This window comes from Tachyglossus aculeatus, chromosome 10, assembly GCF_015852505.1.
Source record: "Tachyglossus aculeatus isolate mTacAcu1 chromosome 10, mTacAcu1.pri, whole genome shotgun sequence".
Classification (NCBI taxonomy): domain Eukaryota; kingdom Metazoa; phylum Chordata; class Mammalia; order Monotremata; family Tachyglossidae; genus Tachyglossus; species Tachyglossus aculeatus.
The window spans coordinates 52,708,673-52,735,661 of NC_052075.1; the positions used below are offsets into that span (position 1 = coordinate 52,708,673).

The window sequence follows — 26,989 nt, forward strand, 5'->3', positions numbered from 1 at the left end:
CCCCCTTTTAGACTGTGAGCCCACTGTTGGGTAGGGACTGTGTCTATATGTTGCCAACTTGGACTTCCCCAGCGCTCAGTCCAGTGCTCTGCACACTGTAAGCGCTCAATAAATACGATTGATTGATTGATTGATTGATTGATTGATTAAAGTCGGCCCTCCCCTTTAAGGCCGCTTCCCTTTAAGGGGGGCGCGGGTGCGCAGGCGCGTCCCCTGAGGGCCGGGCCGGGGGGCGCGCGCGCCTCCTGGCGGCCGCTTCTCCGAGGGGGGGCGCGCATGCGCCGAGGTGGGGCCGCGCATGCGCCGAGGGAGGGCGGCGGGAGGGGGGCGCGCGCCGCGCCGCGCATGCGCTGAGGGAGGGCGGCGGGGGAGCGCGCGCCGTGCGCTGCTTCGGCTGAGGCGGCGGCGGCGGCGGCGGTTACTATGGCGGAGTCGGCCTCCTCCTCATCTTCTTCCTTGGCTCCTTCTTCCTCCTCGTCGTCCTTCCCATCGCCGTCATTCCTGGTATTCCTGCCGCTGCTCCTCTTCCTGCTCCTGGCGGGCGGCGGCGGCGGCGGCGGCGGGCCCGGGCCTCGGGGCACCCAAGGTGAGTCCCTGCCGCCCCTCCCCCTTCAGTCAGTCAGTCATTCAGTCATTCAATCGTATTCATTCATTCATTCAATCGTATTGATTCATCCATTCACTCAGTTATTATTATTATTATTAATGGCATTTATTAAGCGCTTACTAGGTGCCAAGCACTGTTCTAAGCGCTGGGGAGATTGCAAGATGATCAGGTTGTCATTCATTCATTTCATTCATTCATTCATTCAGTCGTATTCATTCATTCATTCGTATTGATTCATCCATTCACTCAGTTATTATTATTATCATTATTATTAATGGCATTTATTAAGCGCTTACTAGGTGCCAAGCACTGTTCTAAGCGCTGGGGAGATTGCAAGGTGATCAGGTTGTCATTCATTCATTTCATTCAGTCGTATTCATTCATTCATTCAATCGTATTGATTCATCCATTCACTCAGTTATTATTATTATTATTATCATTATTATTAATGGCATTTATTAAGCGCTTACTAGGTTCCAAGCACTGTTCTAAGCGCTGGGGAGATTACAAGGTGATCAGGTTGTCATTCATTCAGTCATTCAATCGTATTCATTCATTCATTCAATCGTATTGATTCATCCATTCACTCAGTTATTATTATTATTATCATTATTATTAATGGCATTTATTAAGCGCTTACTAGGTGCCAAGCACTGTTCTAAGCGCTGGGGAGATTACAAGGTGATCAGGTTGTCATTCATTCAGTCATTCAATCGTATTCATTCATTCAATCGTATTGATTTATCCATTCACTCAGTTATTATTATTATCATTATTATTATTAATGGCATTTATTAAGCGCTTACTAGGTGCCAAGCCCTGTTCTAAACGCTGGGGAGATTACAAGGTGATCAGGTTGTCATTCATTCATTTCATTCATTCAGTCATTCAGTCGTATTCATTCATTCATTCAATCGTATTGATTCATCCATTCACTCAGTTATTATTATTATCATTATTATTATTAATGGCATTTATTAAGCGCTTACTAGGTGCCAAGCACTGTTCTAAGCGCTGGGGAGATTGCAAGGTGATCAGGTTGTCATTCATTCATTTCATTCAGTCGTATTCATTCATTCAATCGTATTGATTCATCCATTCACTCAGTTATTATTATTATTATTATTATTGTTATTATTAATGGCATTTATTAAGCGCTTACTAGGTGCCAAGCACTGTTCTAAGCGCTGGGGAGATTACAAGGTGATCAGGTTGTCATTCATTCAGTCATTCAATCGTATTCATTCATTCAATCGTATGGATTCATCCATTCACTCAGTTATTATTATTATTATTATTATTAATGGCATTTATTAAGCTCTTACTAGGTGCCAAGCACTGTTGTAAGCGCTGGGGAGATTACAAGGTGATCAGGTTGTCATTCATTCATTTCATTCATTCAGTCATTCAATCGTATTCATTCAGTCACTCAATCGTATTGATTCATCCATTCACTCAGTTATTATTATTATTAATGGCATTTATTAAGCGCTTACTAGGTGCCAAGCACTGTTCTAAGCGCTGGGGAGATTACAAGGTGATCAGGTTGTCATTCATTCATTCAGTCATTCAGTCGTATTCATTCATTCAATCGTATGGATTCATCCATTCACTCAGTTATTATTATTATTATTAATGGCATTTATTAAGCGCTTACTAGGTGCCAAGCACTGTTCTAAGCGCTGGGGAGATTACAAGGTGATCAGGTTGGCATTCATTCAATCGTATTTATTGAGCGCCGTTCATTCAATCGTATTGATTCATTCAATCGTATTGATTCATTCTTATTTATTCTTTTAGACTGTGAGCCCACTGTTGGGTAGGGACCGTCTCTATATGTTGCCAACCTGTACCTCCCAAGCGCTTAGTACAGTGCTCTGCACACAGTAAGCGCTCAATAAATACGATTGGTGATGAGGAGGATTCATTCATTCATTCATTCAATCGTATTGATTCATCCATTCACTCGTATTGATTCACTCAATCGTATTGATTGATTCATTCGTTCAATCGTATTGACAGCCATTCATTCAATCGTATTTATTGAGCGCTTACCGTGTGCAGGGTGCTGTTCTGAGCGCTTGGGAAGTCCAAGTTGGCAACATCTAGAGACGGTCAGTCAATCAATCAATCAGTCGTATTTATTGAGCGCTTACTGTGTGCAGAGCACTGGACTAAGCGCTTGGGAAGTCCAAGATGGCAACATCTAGAGACAGTCAATCAGTCAATCAGTCGTATTTATTGAGCGCTTACCGTGTGCAGGACACTGTTCTAAGTGCTTGGGAAGTCCAAGTTGGCAACATCTAGAGACGCTCAATCAATCAGTTGTATTTATTGAGTGCTTACTGTGTGCAGAGCACTGTACTAAGCGCTTGGGAAGTACAAGTCGGCAACATATAGAGACGGTCCCTACCCAGCAGCGGGCTCACAGTCTAGAATGGGGAGACAGACAACGAAACAAAACGTATTAACTAAATAGAATAAGTATGCACAAATAGAGTAATAAATTTGTACGAACATATATACAGATATACACGTCAAAACAAGTAAACAGCGTGGCCCAGTGGAAAGAGCCCGGGCCTTGGAGTCAGAGGTCATGGGTTCAAATCCCGACTCCACCACATGTCTGCTGTGTGACCTTGGGCAAGTCACTTCACTGAGCCTCAGTTACCTCATCTGTAAAATGGGGATTAAGGCTGTGAGCCCCACGTGGGACAGCCTGATCCCATTCAATCGTATTGATAATAATAATAGTGGCATTTATTAAGCGCTTAATATGTGGAAAGCGCTGTTCTAAGCGCTGGGGAGGTTACAAGGTGATCAGGTTGTCCCACGGGGGCTTACAGTCGTAATCCCCGTTTTACAGATGATCTGACAGGCACAGAGAAATTGTGACTTGCCCAAAGTCACACAGCTGACAATTGGCGGAGCCGGGATTGAGCGCTTACTGTGTGCAGAGCACTGGACTAAGCGCTTGGGAAGTCCAAGTTGGCAACATCTAGAGACGCTCAATCAATCGATCGTATTTATTGAGTGCTTACTGTGTGCAGAGCACTGGACTAAGCGCTTGGGAAGTCCAAGTTGGCAACATCTAGAGACGGTCCCTACCCAACAGCGGGCTCACAGTCTAGAAGGGGGAGACAGACAACAAGACAAAACATATTAACAAAATAAAATAAATAGAATCAATACGTACAAGTAAAATTAATAAATTTATCCCAACACGGCAGGCCGGAGACCCCCCCCCAAAAAAAAACCCACCCCCTCACCACCCTCACCAATTCAATTCAATTCAGTCATATTTATTGAGTGCTTACTGTGTGCAGAGCACTGTCCTAAGCGCTTGGGAAGTCCAAGTAGGCAACCTAGAGAGACGGTCCCTACCCAACAGCGGGCTCACAGTCTAGAAGGGGGAGACAGACAACAAAACATATTAACAAAATAAAATAAATAGAATCAATATGTACAAGTAAAATAAATAAATAAATTTATCCCAACATGGCTGGCCGGAGGACCCCTCCCCCCCAATAAAAACCACCCCCTCACCACCCTCACCAGTTCAATTCAATTCAGTCGTATTTATTGAGCACTTACTGTGTGCAGAGCGCTGGGGAAGCCCAAGTTGGCAACATCTAGAGACGGTCCCTACCCAACAGTGGGCGTACAGTCTAGAAGGGGGAGACGGACAACGAAACAAAACATATTAACAAAATAAAATAGAATAAATATGTACAAGTAAAATAAATAGAGTAATAAATATGTACAAACATATATATATATATATATATATATATATATATATACAGGTGCTGTGGGGAGGTGAAGGAGGTAAGGCAAGGGGATGGGGAGGGGGATTCATTCATTCAGTCCTATTTATTGAGCACTTACTGTGTGCAGAGCACTGTACCAAGCGCCTGGGAAGTACAAGTTTGCCACCCCCACCTTTCCCTCAAGGCCTCCCCATCCTTCTAGACTGTGAGCCCACTGTTGGGTAGGGACCGTCTCTATTTGTTGCAAACTTGTACTTCCCAGGCGCTTGGTACAGTGCTCTGCACACAGTAAGCGCTCAATAAATACAAATGAATGAATGAATGAATTCCCCTCCCCATCCCCCTGCCTTACCTCCTTCACCTCCACACAGCACCTGTATATATATATATATATATATATATATGTATGCACATACGTATATATGTATGTATGTATATATGTATGTATATATGTTTGCTCATATTTGTTACTCTATTTTTTATTTTGTTTGTACATATTTATTCTATTTTATTTTGTTAATGTGTTTTGTTTCGTTGTCTGTCTCCCCCTTTTAGATTGTGAGCCCGCTGTTGGGTAGGGACCGTCTCTATATGTTGCCAACTTGTACTTCCCAAGCGCTTAGTACAGTGCTCTGCACACAGTAAGCACTCAATAAATACGATTGAATTGAATGAATGAATGAAGGCCTGGCTGCGGGGTCGTGACCCCTGAGGCCCCTTTGGGGTCGTCAGGGGTTGGGGAGTCCCCTCTCTGCCACCGACTGAGCCCCCTTTTTCCTCATGCATTCATTCGTTCATTCAATCGTATTGATGGAGCGCTGATTGGGTGCAGAGCACTGGACTAAGCGCTTGGGAAGTCCAAATCGGCAACCTAGAGAGACAGTCCCTCCCCAGCAACGGGCCCACAGGTTAGAAGGGGGAGACGGACAACAAAACAAGTAGACGGGGTCAAAACCGTCAGGACAAATAGAATTGTAGCTATAATAATTCATTCAGTCATATTTATTGAGCGCTAACGGGGTGCAGAACACTGGACTAAGCTCCTGGGAAGTCCAAGTTGACAACCTAGAGAGACGGTCCCCACCCAGCAGCGGGCTCCCAGTCTAGAAGGGGGAGACAGACAACAAAACATATGGACAGGTGTCAAAATCACAGGACGAACAGAATTATAGCTATATTCATTCGGTCAGTCGTATTTATTGAGCGCTGACTGTGTACACAGCACTGTACTAAGCGCCCAGGAAGTCCAAGTCGGCAACCTAGAGAGATGGTCCCTACCCAACGACAGGCCCACAGGCTAGAAGGCGGAGACGGACAACAAAACAAGTAGACGGGTGTCAAAATCGTCAGGACAAATAGGATTATAGCTATATGCACATTCATTCAGTCGTATTTATTGAGCGCTGACTGGGTGCAGAGCACTGGACTAAGCGCTTAGGAAGTCCAAGTCGGCAACCTATGGAGACGGTCCCTACCCAACAACGGGCTCCCAGTCTAGAAGGGGGAGATGGAGAACAAAACAAAACATATGGACAGGTGTCAAAATCGTCAGGACAAATAGAATTATAGCTATGTTCATTCATTCAGTCGTATTTATTGAGCGCTGACTGGGTGCATAGCACTGGACTAAGCGCTTGGGAAGTCCAAGTCGGCAACCTAGAGAGACGGTCCTTACCCAACAACGGGCTCCCAGTCTAGAAGGGGGAGACGGACAACAAAACAAAGTGTGTAGATGGGTGTCAAAATCGTCCGAACAAATAGAATTAAAGCTCTCCTCCTCCCCATCCCCCCTCTGCCCTACCTCCTTCCCCTCCCCACAGTACTTGTATTATACCTGTACAGATTTATTACTCTCTTTTACTTGTCCATATTTCCCATTCTATTTATTTTGTTAATGATGTGCATAGAGCTTTAATTCTATTTGTTCTGGCGGTTTTGACACCTGTCTACATGTTTTGTTTCGTTGTCTGTCTCCCCCTTCTAGACTGTGAGCCCGTTGTTGGGTAGGGACCATCTCTATCTGTTGCCGACTTGTACTTCCCAAGCGCTTAGTCCAGTGCTCTGCACACAGTAAGCACTCAATAAATACGATCGAATGAACGAATAATAATAATAACGATGGTATTTGTTAAGCGCTTACTATGTGCAAAGCACTGTTCTGAGCGCTGGGGAGGTTACAAGGTGATCAGGTTGTTCCACGGGGGGCTCGCAGCTTTAATCCCCATTTGACAGATGAGGGAACTGAGGCCCAGAGAAGTGGTGACTGGTCCAGAGCCACACAGCTGAGAGTTGGTGGAGCCGGAATTTGAACCCATGACCCCTGACTCCAAAGCCTGGGCTTTTTCCACTGAGCCACGCTGCTTCTGTAATAACATTAGAGAATAATATTCATTGAGTCATATTTATTGAGCGCTCACTGTGCCTAGTCGTCAACCTAGAGGGACAGTCCCTACCCGACAACGGGCTCACGGTCTAGAAGGGGGAGACAGGCAACAAAACAAAACATGAAGACAGGTGTCAAAACCATCAGAACAAATAGAATTATGGCTATATGCACATCAGTAACAAAATAAATAGAGGGTCATCAGGGGTGGGGGGTGGGGGTCGCCTCTCTGTCGTAATAATAACAATGATAATAATAAGGGTATTTGTTAAGCCCTTACTATGTGCCAAGCGCTGTGAGCCCGTTGTGGGGTAGGGACCGTCTCTCTAGGTTACCTCCAAGCGCTTAGTCCAGTGCTCTGCACCCAGTAAGTGCTCAATAAATACGATTGAATGAATGACAAGCGCTGAGCACTAAGTGCTGAATAACGTGGGGGTGAGACAGAGACCCCTCCCACCCCCAGGTTGGCGCTTAGTACAGTGCTCTGCACACAGCGCTCAATGAATACGATTGAATGAATGAGGGGTCCTGGGCCCCTCCCCCAGCTCGCCTGCCTCATTCTGGTTAGGTTGGCGGGGTGCCCTCCCCCATCTCCTTCCCGCCCCCCTCCCCATCTTCGAGGCTGCAAAAAGCCCCTCCTTTTGGGGGGGTCCCCCATTCCAGGACCCCTCCTCCCCCGAAAGAGCACCCCTGGGTTCCTTTTTGCCCCCGAAAGCCAAAACATTGAGCGAATTTTGGGGGAGAAGGGACGTCCATGCTGCCCCCACGTCGGAAGCAGATGAAGGTGTTTTTTTTGGCCGTTCCGGGGAAATGGTTACTGACCTGATGCCTTGGAGATGGGGGGGACCAGGGACCCGGGAATTTTGCCGCTTTGAAGAGTCAACAGCCCCATCAGTGATGTTTGTTGAGCCCTTCCTGTGTGCTAAGCGCTTGGGAGAGCAGGATACAGCAGGGTGGGTGGGTGGGCATTACCCCCGCCCTCAAGGAGGTGTGGGCAGGGATTGTCCCAAATTGTACTTCCCGAGCGCTTAGTCCAGTGCTGTGCAAACAGTAAGCGCTCGGTAGATCCGATTGAATGGATGAAAAGGAGTTTACAGTCAAGGGGGAGGCGCTTTCAATCCTCCCCATGGAGGGGAGAGGGAGATGTGCCTCTCCAGCACAGCCCCCCTCCCCGTATTCATTCATTCAGTCGTATTTATTAAGCGCTTACTATGGGCAGAGTACTGTACTAAGCGCTTGGGAAAGCACAATACATCAATAAACAGTGACATTCCCTGCCCACAGCGAGCCCCCCCACTCACCCTCCCCTAAGGGAAAGGAAGCGTGATCCCTTATGGCAGGTTCTCTGGCCCTGGTATGGATTTGTTCCGTGGAGCTGAGATTGAATGTCAGTTCTTTGTTCCCTTAGCTCATGCTTTAGCTAAGCACCTCATGGTTTTGGGGGGAGGGGGTGTGTGTGTGTATATGTTTTTCTTTCCCCCTTCTCTGTGGCATTGTGTAACCCTGCCTTCTGTGAGGTCTGCCAGGCCGTCTGGAAGGTGGGTGAACAGGTCCTGCCCGGTATTAGCTCGTTGTGGGCCAGGAATGCATCCGTTTGTTGTTATATTGTCCTCTCCCGAGTGTTTAGTACAGTGTTCTGTACCCAGTAAACACTCAGTAGGTACGATTGAATGAGTGAATGTATCGGTGGGGAGGAAACCAATCCCCTGTGGAAAAGGACATTTTCTTCCCTCGGGGTTGGTGCGGAATGGGGTGCGGGGGGGACTGGAGCGCGTGCATTCTGGAAAAAGTAAACGTCAGGAAGAGTGGATCCAGGAAGACAGGGTTAAAGGTCACCTGGGCCAAGGTACACGCTTGGTGACTGATACTCCGGAAATTGGCATCCAGGGGGTGGAGAGAGGGAGGTTCTGTTGTGCTCAGGGGTTTCCGCCCCGGCCTTCCCTAGAGAGGTCATTTTCTTCTTCTTTAATCTGACCTGTTTTGAAGGGGGTATTGTTCACATCCTCTAACTTTCCAGGAAAGAATGTGTGTGTGTTTGTGTGTGTTGGGCCCCCTTTCTGTTCGTCGGGCAATCAGACTAAGCACCCGTCAAGCGTTCTTGGAGGCGTCTAAACTTGGCCAGACAGCCCGGTTTTTCTTTTCCCTTTCTTCCCCGCCCTCCCCCCGACCCCAGGCCCTTGCCAGGGTCGGATGCACCAGCGATCCCGGTTGCAAAAGGACCCGAGTGAAACGTCAGTTCTGGAAAAACAGAAGCCCAGGGCCGCGGCGAGGCTACCCGAAGGGCCCGGCCTGATGTCCGGAGCGCCGCTAGGCCCTCCGCGGGGGTGGTGCCCGGGCCTGTCTGGCGCCCGGCAGGTGCCGCCGGTGGTGGCGGGGGGGGGGGGGGGGAGAGTGCCATGCTGGTCAGTGTAGTGAGTGCCCACTCTCTGTTGAGGCTCTCATGTGAGGCCAAAGGACCTTTAGCCAAAATGCAGACAAGGGAAGAGTTTCCAGCCCAAGCAGCGTGGCTCAGTGAAAAGAGCCCGGGCTTTGGAGTCAGAGGTCATGGGTTCAAATCCCGACTCCGCCAGTTGTCAGCTGTGTGACTTTGGGCAAGTCACTTCACTTCTCCGCGCCTCAGTTCCCTCATTTGTAAAATGGTGATTAAGACTGTGAACCCCCCCGTGGGACAGCCTCATCACCTTGTAACCTCCCCAGCGCTTAGAACAGTGCTTTGCACATAGTAAGCGCTCAATAAATGCCATCACTATTATTATCGTTACCTGGCCCCAGGACCGAAGCCCCAGCCAAGGTATCCTGGTTCTAAATGCCCTCCCGTCTTTTAAAACGTACAGTTAAATGCCATGTAATAATAATAGTTATAATAATGGTATTTGTTAAGCGCTTTCTATGTGCCAATCACTGTTCTAAGCACTGAGGTAGGTATGAGCTTATCAGGTTGTCCCACGTGGGGCTAACAGTCTTAATCCCCATTTTCCAGATGAGGGAACTGAGGCCCAGAGAAGTGAAGTGACTTGCCCAAAGTCACCCAGCTGACAAGTGTCTGAGCCGGGATTAGAATCTATGACCTCTGACTCCCAAGCCCAGGCTCTTTCCACTAAGCCACGCTGCTTCTCACTAATGGGGTGTAACAATAATAATAATAATCGCGGTATTTGTTAAGCACTTACTCTGTGCTCCTCCAAGAAGCCTTCCCTGACTAAGCCCTTCTCTCCTCTTCTCCCACTCCGTTCTGCACAACTCTTACTTGCTCCTTCATTCATCCTCTCTCCCTTCTTCACAACACATACATATTCATTCATTCATTCATTCAATCATATTTATTGAGCACTTACTGTGTGCAGAGCACTGTACTAAGCGCTTGGGAAGTACAAGTTGGCAACATATATATATATCTGTAATTTATGTATTCATTTATATTAATGTCTGTCTCCCCCTCTAGACTGTGAGCTCGTTTTGGGCAGGAATATGTTGTTATAGTATACTCTCCCAAGCGTTTAGTACAGTATACTCTCCCAAGCGTTTAGTACAGTGCTATACACACAGTAAGCGCTCAGTAAATACGATTGAATGAATGAATGCCAGGCACTGTACAAAGCGCTGGGATAGATACAAGGTAATCAAGTTGGGCACAGTCCCTGTCCCACATAATCAATCAATCAATCCGTCGTATTTATTGAGCGCTTACTGTGTGCAGAGCACTGTACTAAGCGCTTGGGAAGTACAAATTGGCAACATATAGAGAGAGTCCCTACCCAACAGTGGGCTCACACATAAGACTCCCAAGTCTCAATCCCCAGTTTACAAGTGAGGTAACTGAGGCCCAGAGAAGTGAAGTGAAGTGAAGCGAAGGGGCACCTCTGGGCCCCTCCGCCAAGCTAGCTCTCTTCCTCCCTTCAAGGCCCTGCTGAGAGCTCACCTCCTCCAGGAGGCCTTCCCAGACTGAGCCCCTTCCTCTCCCCCTCGTCCCCCTCTCCATCCCCCCATCTTACCTCCTTCCCTTCCCCATAGCACCTGTATATATGTATATATGGTTGTACATATTTATTACTCTATTTATTTATTTATTTATTTTACTTGTACATTTCTATCCTATTTTATTTTGTTGGTATGTTTGGTTCTGTTCTCTGTCTCCCCCTTTTAGACTGTTAGCCCACTGTTGGGTAGGGAGTGTCTCTATGTGTTGCCAATTTGTACTTCCCAAGCGCTTAGTACAGTGCTCTGCACATAGTAAGCGCTCAATAAATACGATTGATTGATTGATTGATCGATTGAAGTGACTTGCCCGAGGTCACAGAGCAGACAAGTAGCGGAGCCCGTACTCTGTCCACTAGCCATGCTGCTTCTCTGCAGAGTGGCCTAGTAAAAAGAACTCAGGACCAGGAGTCAGGAGACCTGGGTTCTAATTCCAGCTCAGCTGGATGAGCACAGGCAAGTCACTTGGCTTCTGTGCCCGGTTCCTCGCCTGTAAAATGGGAGTGAAATGATAATAATTGTATTTAAGAGCCACTATGTGTCAGGCACTGTTCTGAGCGCCGGGGTAGATAGAAGCTAATCAGGTTGGACATAGTACCTGTCCCACTTGGGGCTCACAGTCTTAATCCCCATTTTACAGATGAGGTAACTGAGGCGCAGAGCAGTGAAGTGACTTGCCCTAGGTCACCCAGCAGACACGTGGCAGAGCCAGGATTAGAACCCAGGCCCTTCTGACCCCCAGGCCCATGCTCTATCCACTAAGCCTCCCTCCCCCTTAGACGGCAAGCTCCACTGAGAAGCAGCGTGGCTCAGTGGAAAGAGCACGGACTCTGGAGTCAGGGGTCATGGGTTCGAATCCTGACTCCACCACATGTCTGCTGTGTGACCTTGGGCAAATCACTTAGCTTCTCTGAGCCTCAGTTACCTCATCTGTAAAATGGGGATTAAGACTGGGAGCCCCACGTGGGACAACTTGATCACCTTGTATCCCCCCCAGTGCTTAGAACAGGGCTCTGCACATAGTAAGCGCTTAACAAATGCCATCATTATTATTATTATTATTATTATTATTATTATGAGGGTCAGGGACTTTGGACAACCTGATTGTAGTAATTTTATGTGCCCACAGCGCTTGGCGTATAGTAAGCATCCCAAATACCACCATCATTGTTAGGGTTCCTGTGGTAGTAAATCCTCATCTCTGCTACTCCCTCTGTCTTCTGCCTGGCCCTTGCACTTGGATCTTCCCCCTATAAGTAGTTGATATCCACCCCACCCTCAGCCCCCCAGAACTTGTGCTGTAATTTATTTTAAGGCTTGTCTCCCCCCTCTAGACTGTAAGCTCCTTGTGGGTAGGGAACCCATCTACCAGCTCCGTATTATCCTCTCCCGGGTGCTTTCAGTACGATGCTCTGCACGCAGTCAGTGCTCAGTAAATACCATTGTTTGAGATGGGTAGTGGTACCGAGGAGCAGGGTCTCCTGGTAGTCAGAAGGACCTGGGTTTTCATCCCGGCTCCGCCACGTGTCTGCTGTGTGACCTTGGGCATGCCACTTTACTTCTCTGGGCCTCAGTTACCTCATCTGTAAAATGAGGATTAAAACTGTGAGCCCCACATGAGACAACCCGATTACCCTGTACCTATCCCGTCGCTTAGAGCAGTGCCTGACCCATAGTAAGCGCTTGAGATACCACAATTATTATTATTACTCAGAGCCCACTGTGTGCAAAGCCCTGTTCATTCATTCATTCAATCATATTTATTGAGTGCTTACTGTGTGCAGAGCACTGTACTAAGCGCTTGGGGGAAAACTAATCAGGTGAGAATCAGACCCGGTCCCTCGCTGTCCCAAAGGGGCTCCCAAACCAAGAGAAAAGGATGGGTGGCATTTGCCAGGATAAGCCTTCGCCCCACGACGGGGGGGCACGATAAGCTCTCAGACCTGAGTTCGAGTGGCGAACTGGCAGGCAGACAGGAGCAAGAACTTCCAGACAGATGTTATCGCTTGGGAGAACGAACTTGGACTCGAACAAGGGGAAGAGCGGGGTGGGGGCGAATGGGCTCGCCTAATAGGGCAAGAATTCCCACCGTCTCGGAGATTTCGCCAGTGGCCAAGGCCGAGGCGTGAGGAATGCTTTGGATCCGGCGGTCGGATCAGGCCGGGGAATCTGGTTTCCATTTGCAGCCCCTCGCTGACCTGGAGGGCCGTCCCCGGCGAAGCCTCTCCCCGGCTCCAGGCTCCTTCCCACGGCCGCCACCCGCCAGGAAACCGGACCCGGGCCCCGAAACACGCGGCCTTGCCGGCGCCCCCCGCATCCCTCCCGTCCCCTCCCCCTGGGTGGGGGGACGGCTAGCGAACCGGATATATTTAGGTGCCCACTTCTGTCCCTCCCTCACCCACCGTGGGCTCCTCTTTCACCTTATCAGGGCAAAACGCCTGCACTCAGCGGCCAAAATGCCACTTGTCCCGAGGGTGCCCTGCGACACAACAGATTCCAGCTCATTTTAAGTCGGTTCGACTTGATCCCGTCCACCCGCCCCCACCTTTTGATGACTCTCGGCCCCGGGTGCCTGGACCGGGGCAGCGTTCCCGGGTAGTTCAGAGGGCCGCGGCCGGGCAAGAGGGGCCGGCGGGCGGGCGGGAGTGACTCGACTGGTTACGTGGGTGTTGCGTAAGAAGGAGAGGCCGGGGGTGACACCGGAGAGGAGAAGCTGGGAGCGGGGTGTCCTGAGTGTGGGGGTGTCCCCGCGGAACCCAGGACCTGAGGTGGGGGTGAGCCCCCACTTTTAGACTGTGAGCCCACTGTTGGGTAGGGACTGTCTCTCTATGTTGCCAACTTGTACTTCCCAAGTGCTTAATACAGTGCTCTGCACACAGTAAGCGCTCAATAAATCCGATTGATGATGGACAGGGCCAGCGGGGCATCGATAATGATGATAATAGTTGGGGACTTGGCTGAGCGCTTTCTTGGAGAAGCAGCGCGGCTCGGTGGAAAGAGAGCGGGCTTGGGAGTCCGAGGTCATGGGTTCGAATCCTGCTCCGCCACTCGTCAGCTGTGTGGCCATGGGCAAGCCACTTAACTTCTCTTTGCCTCAGTTCCCTCATCTGTAAAATGGGGATTAAGACTGTGGGCCCCACCTGGGACAACCTGATCACCTTGTGTCCCCCCAGCGCTTAGAACAGTGCTTTGCACATAGTAAGTGCTTAACAAACACTATCATTATTATTATTATTATGTGCCAGTCACTGGACTAAGTACAAGGACTAAGTACTGTGAGCCCACTGTTGGGTAGGGACTGTCTCTATATGTTGCCAATTTGTACTTCCCAAGCGCTTAGTACAGTGCTCTGCACACAGTGAGCGCTCAATAAATACGATTAATGATGATGATGATGATGAGGATACAAGCAAATTAGGCTGGACACAGTCCCTGTCCCACGTGGGGTTCACAGTCTCCATCCCCATTTTACAGGTGGGTAACTCAGGCCCAGAGAAGTGAATTTATAATGGCATTTATTAAGCACCTACTATGTGCAAAGCACTGTTCTAAGCACTGGGGAGGTTACAAGGTGATCAGGTTGTCCCACGGGGGGTTCACAGTCTTAATCCCCACTTTACATAGGAGGTAACTGAGGCCCAGAGAAGTGAAGTGACTTGCCCAAAGTCACACAGCTGACAATTGGCGGAGCTGTGATTTGAACCCATGACCTCTGATTCCAAAGCCCGGGCTCTTTCCACTGAGCCACGCGGCTTCTCTCACGCTTTCTTTGTGTCTGGCCCATAGGAAGCGCTTAATAAATACCATAATATTCCAGATGAAGAAACCGAGGCACAAAGAAGCTAAGTGACCTGTTCAAGGCCTCACAGCCGGCGAGCGACGGAGCCAGGACCCCCAGGCCCGGGATCTTCCCACTAGGCCAGGCTGCTGAGCCTTCCTTCCATCCATCCGGAGGTCCCACCTCCCTCTGGCGACAGGAACAACAATCCCAGAATTCCAGCTCTGGGGCAAGGGAGACTCCCCACCTCCGCCCTGGGTCCTCTAGACAGTCTCACCCGAAATAATCAGGGCTCCAGCCCCCTTCTCTCCCACACACCGTCTCCAAACCCTTTCCGGCCTGGAGACCCAAACACGCACACTCACACTCTGCCGCTGCCCTCCTCTGTCCTTCCCTCACTGTGGCCTCCATGCTTTCCTGTCTGTACCCCCTTCCCCAGTCGGGTCTCCCTTGGGGGTCTCCCCCATGTTGCATAATAATAGTATTTGTTAAGTGCAGGGGAGGTTTGAGGTATTCAGGTCAGACACCATCCCTGGCCCACTTAGAGCTCACGGCCTAGGTAGGAGGGAGTAGAATTTAATCCCCATTTTACAGCTAAATACTTGTCCAAAGCAGACAAGTGGCAGGGCCGGGACAATAATGGTGGCATTTGTTAAGCTCTTACTGTGTGCAGAGCATTGTTCTACACACTGGGGGGGATGCAAGGTGATCAAGTTGTCCCACGTGGGGCTCACAGTCTTAATCGCCATTTTACAGATGAGGTCACTGAGGCTCATAGAAGTTAAGTGACTTGCCCAAGGTCACACAGCAGACATGTGGCGGAGTCGGGATTCAAACCCATGACCTCTGACTCCAAAGCCCGTGCTCTTTCCACTGGGCCACGCTGCTGAGAACCCAGGTCCTCTGACTCCCAGGACGGAGCTCTTTCCACTAGGCCGCCTGGCCTCTCCTGAGCAGGGATGCCCCAGCCTTATCTCGCTGCCAACTAATCATCCGACTAATACTAATGATGGCATTTATTAAGCGCTTACTATGTGCAAAGCACTGCACTACCAGCAGTGCTTACTATGTGCAAAGCACTACCAGCCAGTCCCCTGGGAGGGTTTATTGGGCTCCTGACGCTGTGCGGAGTGCTGGACCGATCTCTTGGGAGAGGACAAGAGAGTCGGTAGACATGATTCCGGCCCTCAAGGAGCTTTACACTCTAAATCTCCAGGTAGGGGAAGAAATAGAGCAGAAAGAGATGGGGTTGTGGGGAGTGGGGGTGAGAGCAGGGTTGATGAGGATGTTGGGGGAGAGGGGTGTGGTAAATTAGAGTCAATCTGGGGAGGCCTCCAGGAGGAGGAGTGATTTTTAGAAGGGCTTTGAAATTGGGGCTCTCCCCCTTTCTCCCTAACTCTGGGTAGAACCTGATCAGTCAATATAGGGCATTTATTGAGTGCCTACTGTGTGGCGGAGCACTAGAGAAGCAGCCTGGTCTAGTGGATAGAGCATGGCCTGGGAGAAGGACCTGGGTTCTAATCCCTGCTCCGCTACTTGTCTGCTGGATGACCTTGGGCGAGTCACTTCACTTCTCTGGGCCTCAGTTACCTCATTGGTTAAAAGGGTATTAAGACCATGAGTCCCACATGGGACAGGGATCCTTTCAACCCAACTTTGTATCCAGCCCAGCGCTTAGTACAGTGCCTAGCACACAGTAAGCGCTTAAACAAATACGACAGTTATCACCGTGCAACAGAGTTGGTAGACACGTTCCCTGCCCACAGGAGCTTACAGTCTAGGGGGCTGTATCCAGTCAGGGTCACTCTGAGGAGGGGCAGGGGGCTGAGGCTGCCTGCGCTCCTGGGTCCGGCGGCCCTTTCCCCTCCTCAAAAGGCCTGATCCGATACCCCCATGGCCCGGCCCCCGAACTCAGGCAACACGAACACCCAGCCCAGCGCCGTCTTGGATGGTTGGTCTTCCACCCAGGCGACCACCCCACTGGGGCTCGGGACCCTCCCCGGCAGGTAGGGGACTGGCAGAGGCGCTGTGGCCAGTTTTCGGAGCCTGCCCTCGCCCGCCAGCTCCACGGCCCGGCTCTGGCCCCCGGCACACAGGGTCTTGCCTTGCTTCACAGAGCGTCATCCCTGCCCCACCCCCCTGCTCCCCCCACCACTCTGCTCCTTCAAACCCAGAACCTCCAACAACCCCTCCTTCTTCCCCTCCTCTCCCCTCTTCCCTCTCTCTTACACACACTCTCTCTCTCTCCCCCCACCCCCAACCCTCCCAATCCAGCCTGGGGCTCCGACCTCCCTGCCTCCTATTATGCTTACTTCACTTTGAAGTCAGTCACACACACATAAACACACACAGAAAAACAAAACCCACATACACACTCCCTCCCCACACTTCACAGCCTCCTCACGCACATATAAAGTTGGGTGCAAACCCGGTGGGTTCCCCTCCCCATCACCTTGAGGCCCCTGCTTGCCCTGCCCTGGAAGCAGAGGTGTCTCTGGCCCTGGAGCTTCCCACTTCGGGGGGGTCCAAAGAGACCTCTCCCCTCCCCTTAGCCGGAGCAGGCCAAGGGCCTGTTGCACAAGAACAAAGCCGTCAGTCAGTCACGCTGCAGCAGCTCGAGGCCTGGGCGGTCGGGCATGTTTGAACCGGTCTCTGGGGATGCAGGTTTCCCCATGGCGGCTGTTGGAGGGGGTTGGTGGGATTTGACGCCCAGCTCATCACCTGGCTTCTTTGGGTCCCCTTTGCCTCCCTTATGAAGGCCCCCTAGGTCTTCCAAACAGAAGTTTTGGTCAGTGGGGCACAATCTAACTGTCAGCCTGGAGGTCTCGGCCTTGGTTCTCTGGCTGCTTTGCCGGGGGACCTCCTAACCCCCCTCCCCACGTACACCCCATCACCTGCTCTCTTACCTAGTGCCAACTTCACCTTATGTCTCATACCTTGGCTGTTGTGGAAGGGGAGGGGAGACTCTGGCTCTGTCTCCCCGCCCCGCAACACTCTGTGCGACTCGGCTATAAGACCTTTCACTTCGGTCAGAGATCAGAATTTGGGTCCCAGGACGGTTCTGTCCCCAGTTTGGACATTTCCAGGAGGGTCAGTGGGGGGGCCCCCTCCCCTCAGGCCAAGTTCTCAGTCTCCTTGGGTAGCGGGGCCCGAACTCCCCCCGAGAGCGGGTGCCGGGGACGGACGCCTGGGATTCTCCCCCAAGCAAAGCCCAGGTTTTCGGATAGTAGGGTGCAGCAGCAGCGAGGGTGATGTCCCCCGCTTCCAGCCAGACCCCAGCCTTTCCTGGTGGGGCCGAGCACCCCAAGATGACGGCTCTCCGGCCCGTCAGCTCCTGGGAGACTGTGCCCCCAATCCCCGGATCCGCCCCCCGCCACTCCCGTCCCCCAGACCAAGGTGGCCCCTGTGCTGGGGTGGAAGGGGATGGGAGAGCGGTGGAACCACGCTGCCCGCAGCCGGAAACCATCCCCCTCGAGTCCAGTCGGGGGCTTCCAGACCACCACTTCGGGGCCCAAACAGGGTTCAGGGTTCCAGACTGCCGTGCTCCACTCCTGGCAGGGAAAACCGGGGGAAATCACAGCTGGCCGGGGGGCGTGAGTTTGTCTGGCTCGTGAAATCTGACCCGGACCACCCCCACCACACATACACCGCATGACCACAGACTCACACACTGTCTCTCTGTCTGGAGAGCATTCATTCATTCAGTAGTATTTATTGAGCCCTTACTGTGTACTGTACTAAGAGCTAGGGAAAGTACAATGCAGCAAAAAAGCGAGACAATCCCTGCCCACAGTGAGCTCACAGGGGAGACAGGCATCAATACAAGTAAATAAATAAAATGGCAGGTAATGTACATAAGTGCTGTGGGGCAGGGATGGGGGGGGAAGAGCAAAGGGAGCAAGTCAGGGTGATGCAGAAGGGAGTGGGAGATGAGGAAAAGTGGGACTTAGTCTGGGAAGGCCTCTTGGAGGAGATGGGCCTTCAGTAAGGCTTTGAAGGGGAGTGGGAGGGCAGTTACAGGACCCCTTGGTTCCTCAGAGTCCTCCAGCCTGCCGCTGGGTCCCCCCCTCCCAGCAGCCTAGCAGATGTCCAGGGAGCAGCCCAGGTCAGAACACTGTGCTGAGCGCTCACCGGGGTCACCCAGGCAAACGGGACCGGAGCCCGAGTGAGACCCGTCGTCAGGGGAGCGTTAAAGCAAGGCCACCGTCCTCGAGAAGAACCCGGGTCCCACCTGGCCGGGGCCCGGAAAACCGAGTCAGGTGGAGAAAACGGGGGGTTGTCAGCCAGTCATTCATTCCGTTGTACTTTTTGAGCCCTCACTGTGTGCAGAGCACTGTACTAAGCGCTGGGGAGAGTGCAGTACAGCAGTAGGCAGACACATTCTCCCGTCAGTCAGTTTGTATTTATTGAACGCTTACTGTTTACAGAGCACTTAAGTGCATTAGAGAGTATAATAAAATAATAAGCACACTCCCTGCCCACAATGAGCTCACAGTCTAGAGGAGTCAGACCTCAATACAAATAAATAAAATGGGGCAGCTACGTATATAAGGGCTGTGGGGCTGGGAGAGGGGGATGAGTGAAAGGAGCAAGTCAGGGCGACGCAGAAGGGAGTGGGAGAAGAGGAAAGGAGGGCGCAGTCAGGGAAGGCCTCTCGGAGGAGATGGGCTCTCAGTAAGGCTTTGAAGCGGGGGTGAGTGATGTCTGTCAGCTGGGGAAGAATGATCGTCTGTCAGATATGAGGAGGCAGGGTGTTTCAGGCCAGAAGCAGGACGTGGGCGAGATAGACTGTCCCACCCCGATAGATGGTGAACTTCACTGTCGGTGGCGTGCAGACGCGTGTGTCCGTCCGTCCAACCTTTCTCCGAGCAGCTCCCAGCCCTGGGCTTGATCCCGACATCACGCCAGCAGGGCCGGGGCCGTTTGCCCAGCCCCTCTGGGATGGGACAGGCCGGCCCAGCCCCCAAACCGACCCGGGAGAGATTTCACCACTCGGCCTCTTTCCTGTCTTACGGCAAGACTGTGTTAGAAACTTCCCAGAAATAACGAGCCCCGCGTGGGGGTGTGTGGGCGTGTGTGGGGGTGAGAGAGAGAGAGTGTGTGCATGCGAACGGGTGCCAGGATGACTCACTGTGCGGGAGCCCAGGCACCCAGCAGGGTCCCGTCCGGGACCGCCAGGCTCCGGCCTGCGGATTCTCAGAATATCCCACCTCCGGGTTGTCGCTCTTCCTTTTCCCTCGCCTCTAAATAGCCCCAGGCGCCGTGACTGGGACTGGGGGGCCACCGGCCGGGCCTCAGGGCTTGGGGAGCCAGGACAGCCGGCATCTCAGGAAGGGGTCTGAGCCCAGGGCTCTGCCAAGCGGGCAGCTCAGGCGCGTCCCCACCACTCTGGGCCTCTGGGTCTTCGCTTGCATAATTTTTTTACTCTATTTATTTAATTTATTTCTACATATCTATTTTATTTTGTTAGTATGTTTGGTTTTGTTCTCTGTCTCCCCCTTTTAGACTGTGAGCCCACTGTTGGGTAGGGACTGTCTCTATACGTTGCCAATTTGTACTTCCCAAGCGCTTAGTACAGTGCTCTGCACATAGCGCTCAATAAATACGATTGATGATGATGATGATGATAATGGGGCCAAGCCTCTGCCTCTGCTGCTGTGAGTGTTCTCTGGGGAGAGAAGAGAGAAAGAGATGCTCCAATTGGGCCCCCCGGGGGTCACCCTAAAGGATTCACCTCAAATCATTGCTTGTTACCCTCAGTGGCACACATACCCTCTTTTTCTTTCATTCCCCTCACTCAGGACCGTGCGTGTCCAAAAATGTAAATTCCCCCATCCCGTTATTTATCTGGCTCGTATGAGGAGGCAGGAAAGCCTGGCTTTTCCATGATGCTCCCGGGGAAAGGTGACGGTGGGATCAGGCAGCAGCGTGGCTCAGTGGAAGGAGAATGGGCTTTGGAGTCTGAGGTCATGGGTTCAAATCCCGGTTCCACCAATTGTCAGCCATGTGACTTTGGGCAAGTCACTTCACTTCCCTGGGCCTCAGTTCCCTCATCTGTAAAATGGGGGTGAAGACTGGGAGCCCCACGTGGGACAACCTGATCACCTTGTATCCCCCCAGCGCTTAGAACAGTGATTTGCACATAGTAAGCGCTTAACAAATTATCATTATCAGGCCTAAGGGCCGAGAGGAGCCGAGGCACCTTGCCCCGTCGCGTGACCGAGAGTGCCGTGCGTCATCCCTGTCACCCTCGCCGGGCCAACCCCCCCCAGGATAGCAGATGCGTCTTCGCGGGGCAAAGTCATCTTCCCAGTGCCAACCCCAACCCGCTCCGTTCCCCACAGCGCTGATGTGTTCGTGCACCAGCTGCAACCAGGCCAACTACACGTGTGAGACGGACGGGGCCTGCATGGTGTCCATCTTCAACCTGGAGGGCCTGGAGCACCACGTCCGCACCTGCATCCCCGCCGTCGAGCTGGTGCCCGTTGGGAAGCCCTTCTACTGCCTGAGCTCAGAGGACCTGCGCAACACGCACTGCTGCTACTCCGACTTCTGCAACAAGATCGACCTGACCGTGCCCAGCGGTGAGGGCCGCCCCGGGCCTCTACCCAGGGTGGGGGAGCAGCCGAGCGCCAAGTCTGGGGGGCGGGAGGCCGGTTGGGGAGGGATATGGGGAGAGCTTTGGCATCGGGCGCTCGGTACAGTGCTGTCTGCACAGAGTAAGCGCTCAATAAGGACGATCGAATGAATGAGTCTTTGCCGCTGGGGGTGGGTGCGGTTGTCGGGTTGGGCGACAGTGGAGCCAGCCTAACCTTTGCTCATGGGCATCCGTCTCCAGGAAGGGATTGAGAGACGCTAGGGTTGGGGGGTCTGCCGGACAGGTCGGGAGCCCGAAGCAGGACCCGGGCTGGGGCTGGGGGTCGGAGCGGGCGGCTCCCTGGAGGAGAAATGGGGCGGGGGGGCCTCGGTTTACAAAAGTCCGAGGACCCCGGCGGGGCAGCTGGTGAGCCCCAGGGGATGGAAGGGTCTGACGTCCCCTCTCCCCTCCCCACTCTGCCCAGGGCACCTCAAGGAGACAGAGCAGCCGTCCTCCTGGGGCCTGGTGGAGCTGGTGGCCATGATCGCAGGCGCCATCTTCCTCTTCTTCATCATCACCATCGTCATCGTCTCCATCTTCCACCACCACCAGCGCGTCTACCACAACCGGCAGCGCCTGGACATGGAGGACCCGTCCTGTGAGATGTGCCTGGCCAAAGACAAGACCCTCCAGGACCTTGTCTACGACCTGTCCACCTCGGGGTCTGGCTCAGGTACGGAGCCGTCGGGGGCCGCCGGGACCCGCTCGGGAGGGCTCCGCTCACCACGGCGCCCGCTGGGTCACCCTTCTGCCCAGTCCCCGGCTCGTCCGGGTTCCCAGAAAAATGCCCGGCTCCTGCCGGCACCGCCCAAGGGGACGGGTCCTCGTGCCCACCTGCTTCTGGTGGCAGACGATTAGTCCGGGAGGCCCCAGGCGGGGTACTCGGGAATGCAGATATTGGCACGGCGGGCAGGTGCCCGGTGAATCATTAACCGGGGCCTGCCTCCCCCAGGACTTCGACCTGATGGGGCAGGGCCACCGGACTTCCCACAGCTCGGCTGCCCCCCCCCGAGTCTGGGGTCATGGCTCAGGCGCCTGGTGAGCTCCTCCCGCCTGAAGTCCTTATTAGTCATTTTTATTATTACTATTAATAATAGTAATAGCTGTGGTATGTGTTGAGCGCTTGCTATATGCCAAACACAGAGAAGCAGCATGGCTCAGCGGAAAGAGTACGGGCTTTGGAGTCAGAGGTCATGGGTTCAAATCCCAGCTCCGCCAATTGTCAGCTGCGTGACTTTGGGCAAGTCACTTCACTTCTCTGGGCCTCAGTTCCCTCATCTGTAAAACGGGGATGAAGACTGTGAGCCCCATGTGGGACAACCTGATCACCTTCGATCCGCCCAGCGCTTAGAACAGTGCTCTGCACATAGTAAGCACTTACAAATACCATTATTATTATTATTATTGAACACCGTGCTAAGTGGTGGGGTAGATAGAGTACGGGCAGATCAGATGTTCTCTGCCCCACGGGGCTCGTAGTCTAACGGGGAGGGAGAACAGGTCTCAAATGCCCATTTTCCAGGTGAGGAAACCGAGGCCCAGAGAAGTGAAGGGACTCAGCCAGAAAGTGGCGGAGACGGGAGCAGATCCAGTGTGTGAGGGGTGGGGGTGTAGACACGGGGTGGCCGGGTGGCCCGGCTCCGCCTCCGTCCCACGGTAGGGCAGCCCCTCTGCCTCTGGGCCCGAGTGGTGGGAGCCGGGCTGGCCCTGGGGTCGCTCAGAGGTGGGCACGCGGTGCCCCTTGCGGGGGGGTCCCCCCAGGCAGCGCTCTCGGCCGCGATGCTTTTAGACTGTGAGCCCACTGTCGGGTAGGGACTGTCTCTATTTGTTACCAATTTGTACTTCCTGAGCGCTTAGTACAGTGCTCTGCACATAGTAAGCGCTCAATAAATACGATTGATGATGATGGTGATGATGATGCCCTGCCTGGACGTGGATGGACTCCCGCAGGTGGCATCTCGTGGCGTCGGCTCTGCTGCCACTCTAGCTGGGGCAGGTTGGGATGGCAGTCGGGAAAGCATTTTGATGGAGGGCAGAAAACACAGGCAGGCGGAGGAGGGGGGCCCGCACCCCAGGACCCTGCTCCCGAGGCGGGACATAATAATAATAATAATAATAATAATAATAATGGCATTTGTTAAGTGCTTACTATGTGCAAAGCACTGTTCTAAGCGCTGGGGAGGATACAGGGTGATTAGGTTGTCCCACGTGGGGCTCACAGTCTTCATCCCCGTTTTGCAGATGAGGTAACTGAGGCCCAGAGAAGTTAAGTGACTTCATCATCATCCTCAATCGTATTGATTGAGTGCTTACTATGTGCAGAGCACTGTACTAAGCGCTTGGGAAGTACAAATTGGCAACATATAGAGACAGTCCCTACCCAACAGTGGGCTCACAGTCTAAAAGGGGGAGACAGAGAACAAAAGTTCTCTGACAGAGACTTGCCCAAGATCACACAGCTGACATGTGGTGGAGTAGGGATTTGAACCCATGACCTCTGACTCCAAAGCCCGGGCTCCTTCCACTGAGCCACGCTGCTTCTCTAGGGACACGCCCTAGACATGCCCTGTGGGAGCGACCCGTGGCTAGTGAGGGAGATTACCCAGGCAGCTGCTTCCCTTGCCCCGTTCCCAGTCCAGGGGAGGGGCCTGGAGCCAAAATGTCGGTCTCTTGAGCCTCAGCCGCTGCTTTGATTAAGCTCTGCAGCGGGGGCTTCGAAGCGCGAGCTGTATTTAAAAGACGCATATTTTTAGAAGGTGAGAAAGCAAGGGGGGGCTGGGTGGGAGAACAGCGCGGCTCATTCTCTCCAGCGAGGGAGCTGGGTGGTTAGCGCGGGCGGCAGCGGCCTGCTCCCAACCCTCGACCGCGAGACCTGGGTCACGTGTGTCCGTCTGCGCCCCCCCCACCCCCCGCCCGCCGCCCGCTTCCGGCCGGAAAACCAGGGCAGTCGGAGTCACCGTGAGAGCAGGGCACAGGCAAAGCTGGCAGGAGTTGCCGCCGGCTGGTGATCCTTGGCGCTGAGACTGCTCGAATGAGCTGATTTGGCAGGGGGAAGGGGAGGCACGTTCCCCCAATTGGGGTCTGTTTGGCCTGAATCATTGGTCGTCTGGCTCCTGTCACCTGCTTAGAGCGTCCCGTGCTCCCCCAGTCATCCATTCATTCAGTCGTATTTATTGAGCGCTTCCTGTGTGCAGAGCACTGTACTAAGCGCTCCCAATCCAGGGAGAGGCGGAGGCAGGGTCTGTCCTGTGGACTCCCCCTCGTCCCCCTCTCCATCCCCCCCTTCTTACCTCCTTCCCTTCCCCACAGCACCTGTATATATGTGTATATGTTTGTACATATTTATTACTCTATTTATTTTACTTGTACATATCTATTCTATTTATTTTATTTTGTTAGTATGTTTGGTTTTGTTCTCTGTCTCCCCCTTTTAGACTGTGAGCCCACTGTTGGGTAGGGACTGTCTCTCTATGTTGCCAGTTTGTACTTCCCAAGCGCTTAGTACAGTGCTCTGCACCTAGTAAGCGCTCAATAAATACGATTGATGATGATGATGACTCTCTGATCTAGTTAAAAAGTCTCTTGGGAGACCGTTGACCTCTCTCCAAATCCGGGGATGACCGGAAACCCCCTCACCACCCCCAGGGTCTGATCCTCCTATTTGGACTGTCTTTGCCTGGGGATGTGGGGGAGAGGAGGAGGGGCAGGGTGGCCGGTGGCCACCACCTGCGGGTTTTCAAGCCATCCCCCTCCTCGCCTAGCAGGGCTGCCGCTCTTTGTCCAGCGCACGGTGGCCCGGACCATCGTCCTTCAGGAGATCATTGGCAAAGGCCGGTTCGGAGAGGTGTGGCGCGGGCGGTGGCGCGGGGGCGACGTGGCCGTCAAGATCTTCTCGTCGCGGGAGGAGCGGTCCTGGTTCCGGGAGGCCGAGATCTACCAGACCGTCATGCTGCGCCACGAGAACATCCTCGGCTTCATCGCCGCCGACAACAAAGGTAAAGGGTGGCCACTCGGGGAGGTGGGGCGGGGGGAGCCATCGGAAGGCTCGGGTGGCCACCCCCAAGCCAAGCGCCGGGTGGTGGACGCGTGGTCTGATCCGTCGAAACCTCTTGCAGGGCGGACGTTCCCCTCAGTGTGGCCCCGCGTGGGAGGCCATGCTGTCCCCTTGATAATAATAATAATAATTGCGGTATTTGTTAAGCATTTACTATGTGCCAAGCACCGTCTTAAGCTCGGGGGTAGACACAGGATCATCAGGCCCCACACAGGGCTCACAGCGTAAGCAGGAGAGAGAACAGGGTTTGAATCCCACATTGCAGTTGAGGGAATCGAGGCCCAGAGGAGTGAAGTGACTCCGAAGGTGGTCCTGGGTGGCCGCTCCGGGACCCCTTCTCCTACTGACCCTCACTCCGCTCTCCTGTCGGCACAACTCAGCCGGGGCGTCCTGCCCCGTGGGACCCCTCCCCTTGGTCCTCATCCCCCACAGGCTGACTCTCCCCCATCCCACATCCCCACTGTTGGGTAGGGACCGTCTCTCTATGTTGCCAACTTGTACTTCCCAAGCGCTTAGTACAGTGCTCTGCACACAGTAAACGCTCAGTAAATATGATTGAATCCCCCCCCCCACCACTGTGTTTTTGCTGGATTCCCCCCCACTCACCCCCCGACCCTCAGCATGGGGGTGACCATCCAACCCTTACGATGGCAGAGCATGGTTTGGGGGGCCGTCCCTCCGCCCCTCCCTCTAAACCCCCCTGGAGACTCCTTCCCCTCCACTGTCCCCATCCCGACAGCGGCACCCAAAATTCCCATTCCTGGGGCCAGACGAGGACATGGGACACGAAGTCAGGCGGTGGGCTCCGACCCCAGTGATGGGGGTGGGGCGGGAGGCAGGAGGCGCAGAGGAAGGGAGAGGGGAGGGCCGGAGGGGACCGTCTAGCTCACTGCATGACACCGAACACGCCAGGGCTGGGCAAGGGGGAACCGACCCCTGCCCCGGGCAGGTGGGCCCAGATGCCCAGGCCCCAATACCCGCCCTACTTCACTCAAACTATCGGATCTCTGTGAACAAAGTGTGTTTGTTCAGCCAACCGAGATTCTGGCTTCCTTCTGCACACCTCCTCCCGGTCACACTTTTCCCCACCAGCGCACACGTGTATACGAACACGTTGCCCTTCCTATTGTCGGCCCCGTCACCTGGACACGCATGGGGGCACACGTAACCCCTCTGTGCCCGTCCCCCCCCCCACAACCCCGGTTCCTGCTGCAGATAACGGCACCTGGACCCAGCTGTGGCTCGTCTCCGACTACCACGAGCACGGCTCCCTGTTCGACTACCTGAACCGCTACACGGTGACAATCGAGGGTATGATTAAGCTGGCGCTGTCTGCGGCCAGCGGGCTGGCACACCTGCACATGGAGATCGTGGGCACACAGGGTAAGTGGGCACACAGGGTAAGGGGGCACGGGGCCGGTCCAGCAGACGTGGGCTGGAGGAGCCAGTCGGTCAACGACTCAATCAGTGGTGTTTATTGAGCTCCTGCCATGCACGGAACACTATACCAGGCACTTGGGAGGGACAGTACAGTAGAGGCGGGAGACATGATCCCTGCCCACAAGGAGCTTACCGTCTACGGGAGCCGGCAAGGCAGATGTTAAATTACAGCTCAAAGAAATGGCAGAGGGTAGGAATGTGGACCTAAATACCGTAACGCTGAGGGTGGGATGACTATCAAGTGCTCAAAGGTAACAGATCCAAGTGCACAGGTGATAATAATAATAATTGTGATATTTGGTATAGACTAAATGGAGGTACACTGAATAGGCTGGCATTGAAAGA

The 26,989-nt window shown here is 53.0% G+C and overlaps 1 protein-coding gene across 2 annotated transcripts in view; it reads left to right on the forward strand.

Annotated features, from left to right (window-relative positions):
• Positions 1–487: 487 nt before the first annotated feature.
• The window catches only part of ACVR1B (activin A receptor type 1B), a 30,581-nt gene continuing 4,079 nt past the window's right edge, over positions 488–26,989 (forward strand). Inside the window, exons 1-5 of one of the 2 annotated variants that reach the window (XM_038752728.1) lie at positions 488–586; positions 20,858–21,097; positions 21,575–21,823; positions 24,915–25,145; positions 26,420–26,587. In XM_038752728.1, the coding sequence (XP_038608656.1) occupies positions 20,863–21,097; positions 21,575–21,823; positions 24,915–25,145; positions 26,420–26,587 (883 nt within the window). In that variant the 5' untranslated portion in view covers positions 488–586; positions 20,858–20,862. Of the gene's footprint in view, positions 587–20,770; positions 21,098–21,574; positions 21,824–24,914; positions 25,146–26,419; positions 26,588–26,989 lie in introns of those variants that run through there. The other variant, XM_038752727.1, reaches the window with a different exon arrangement.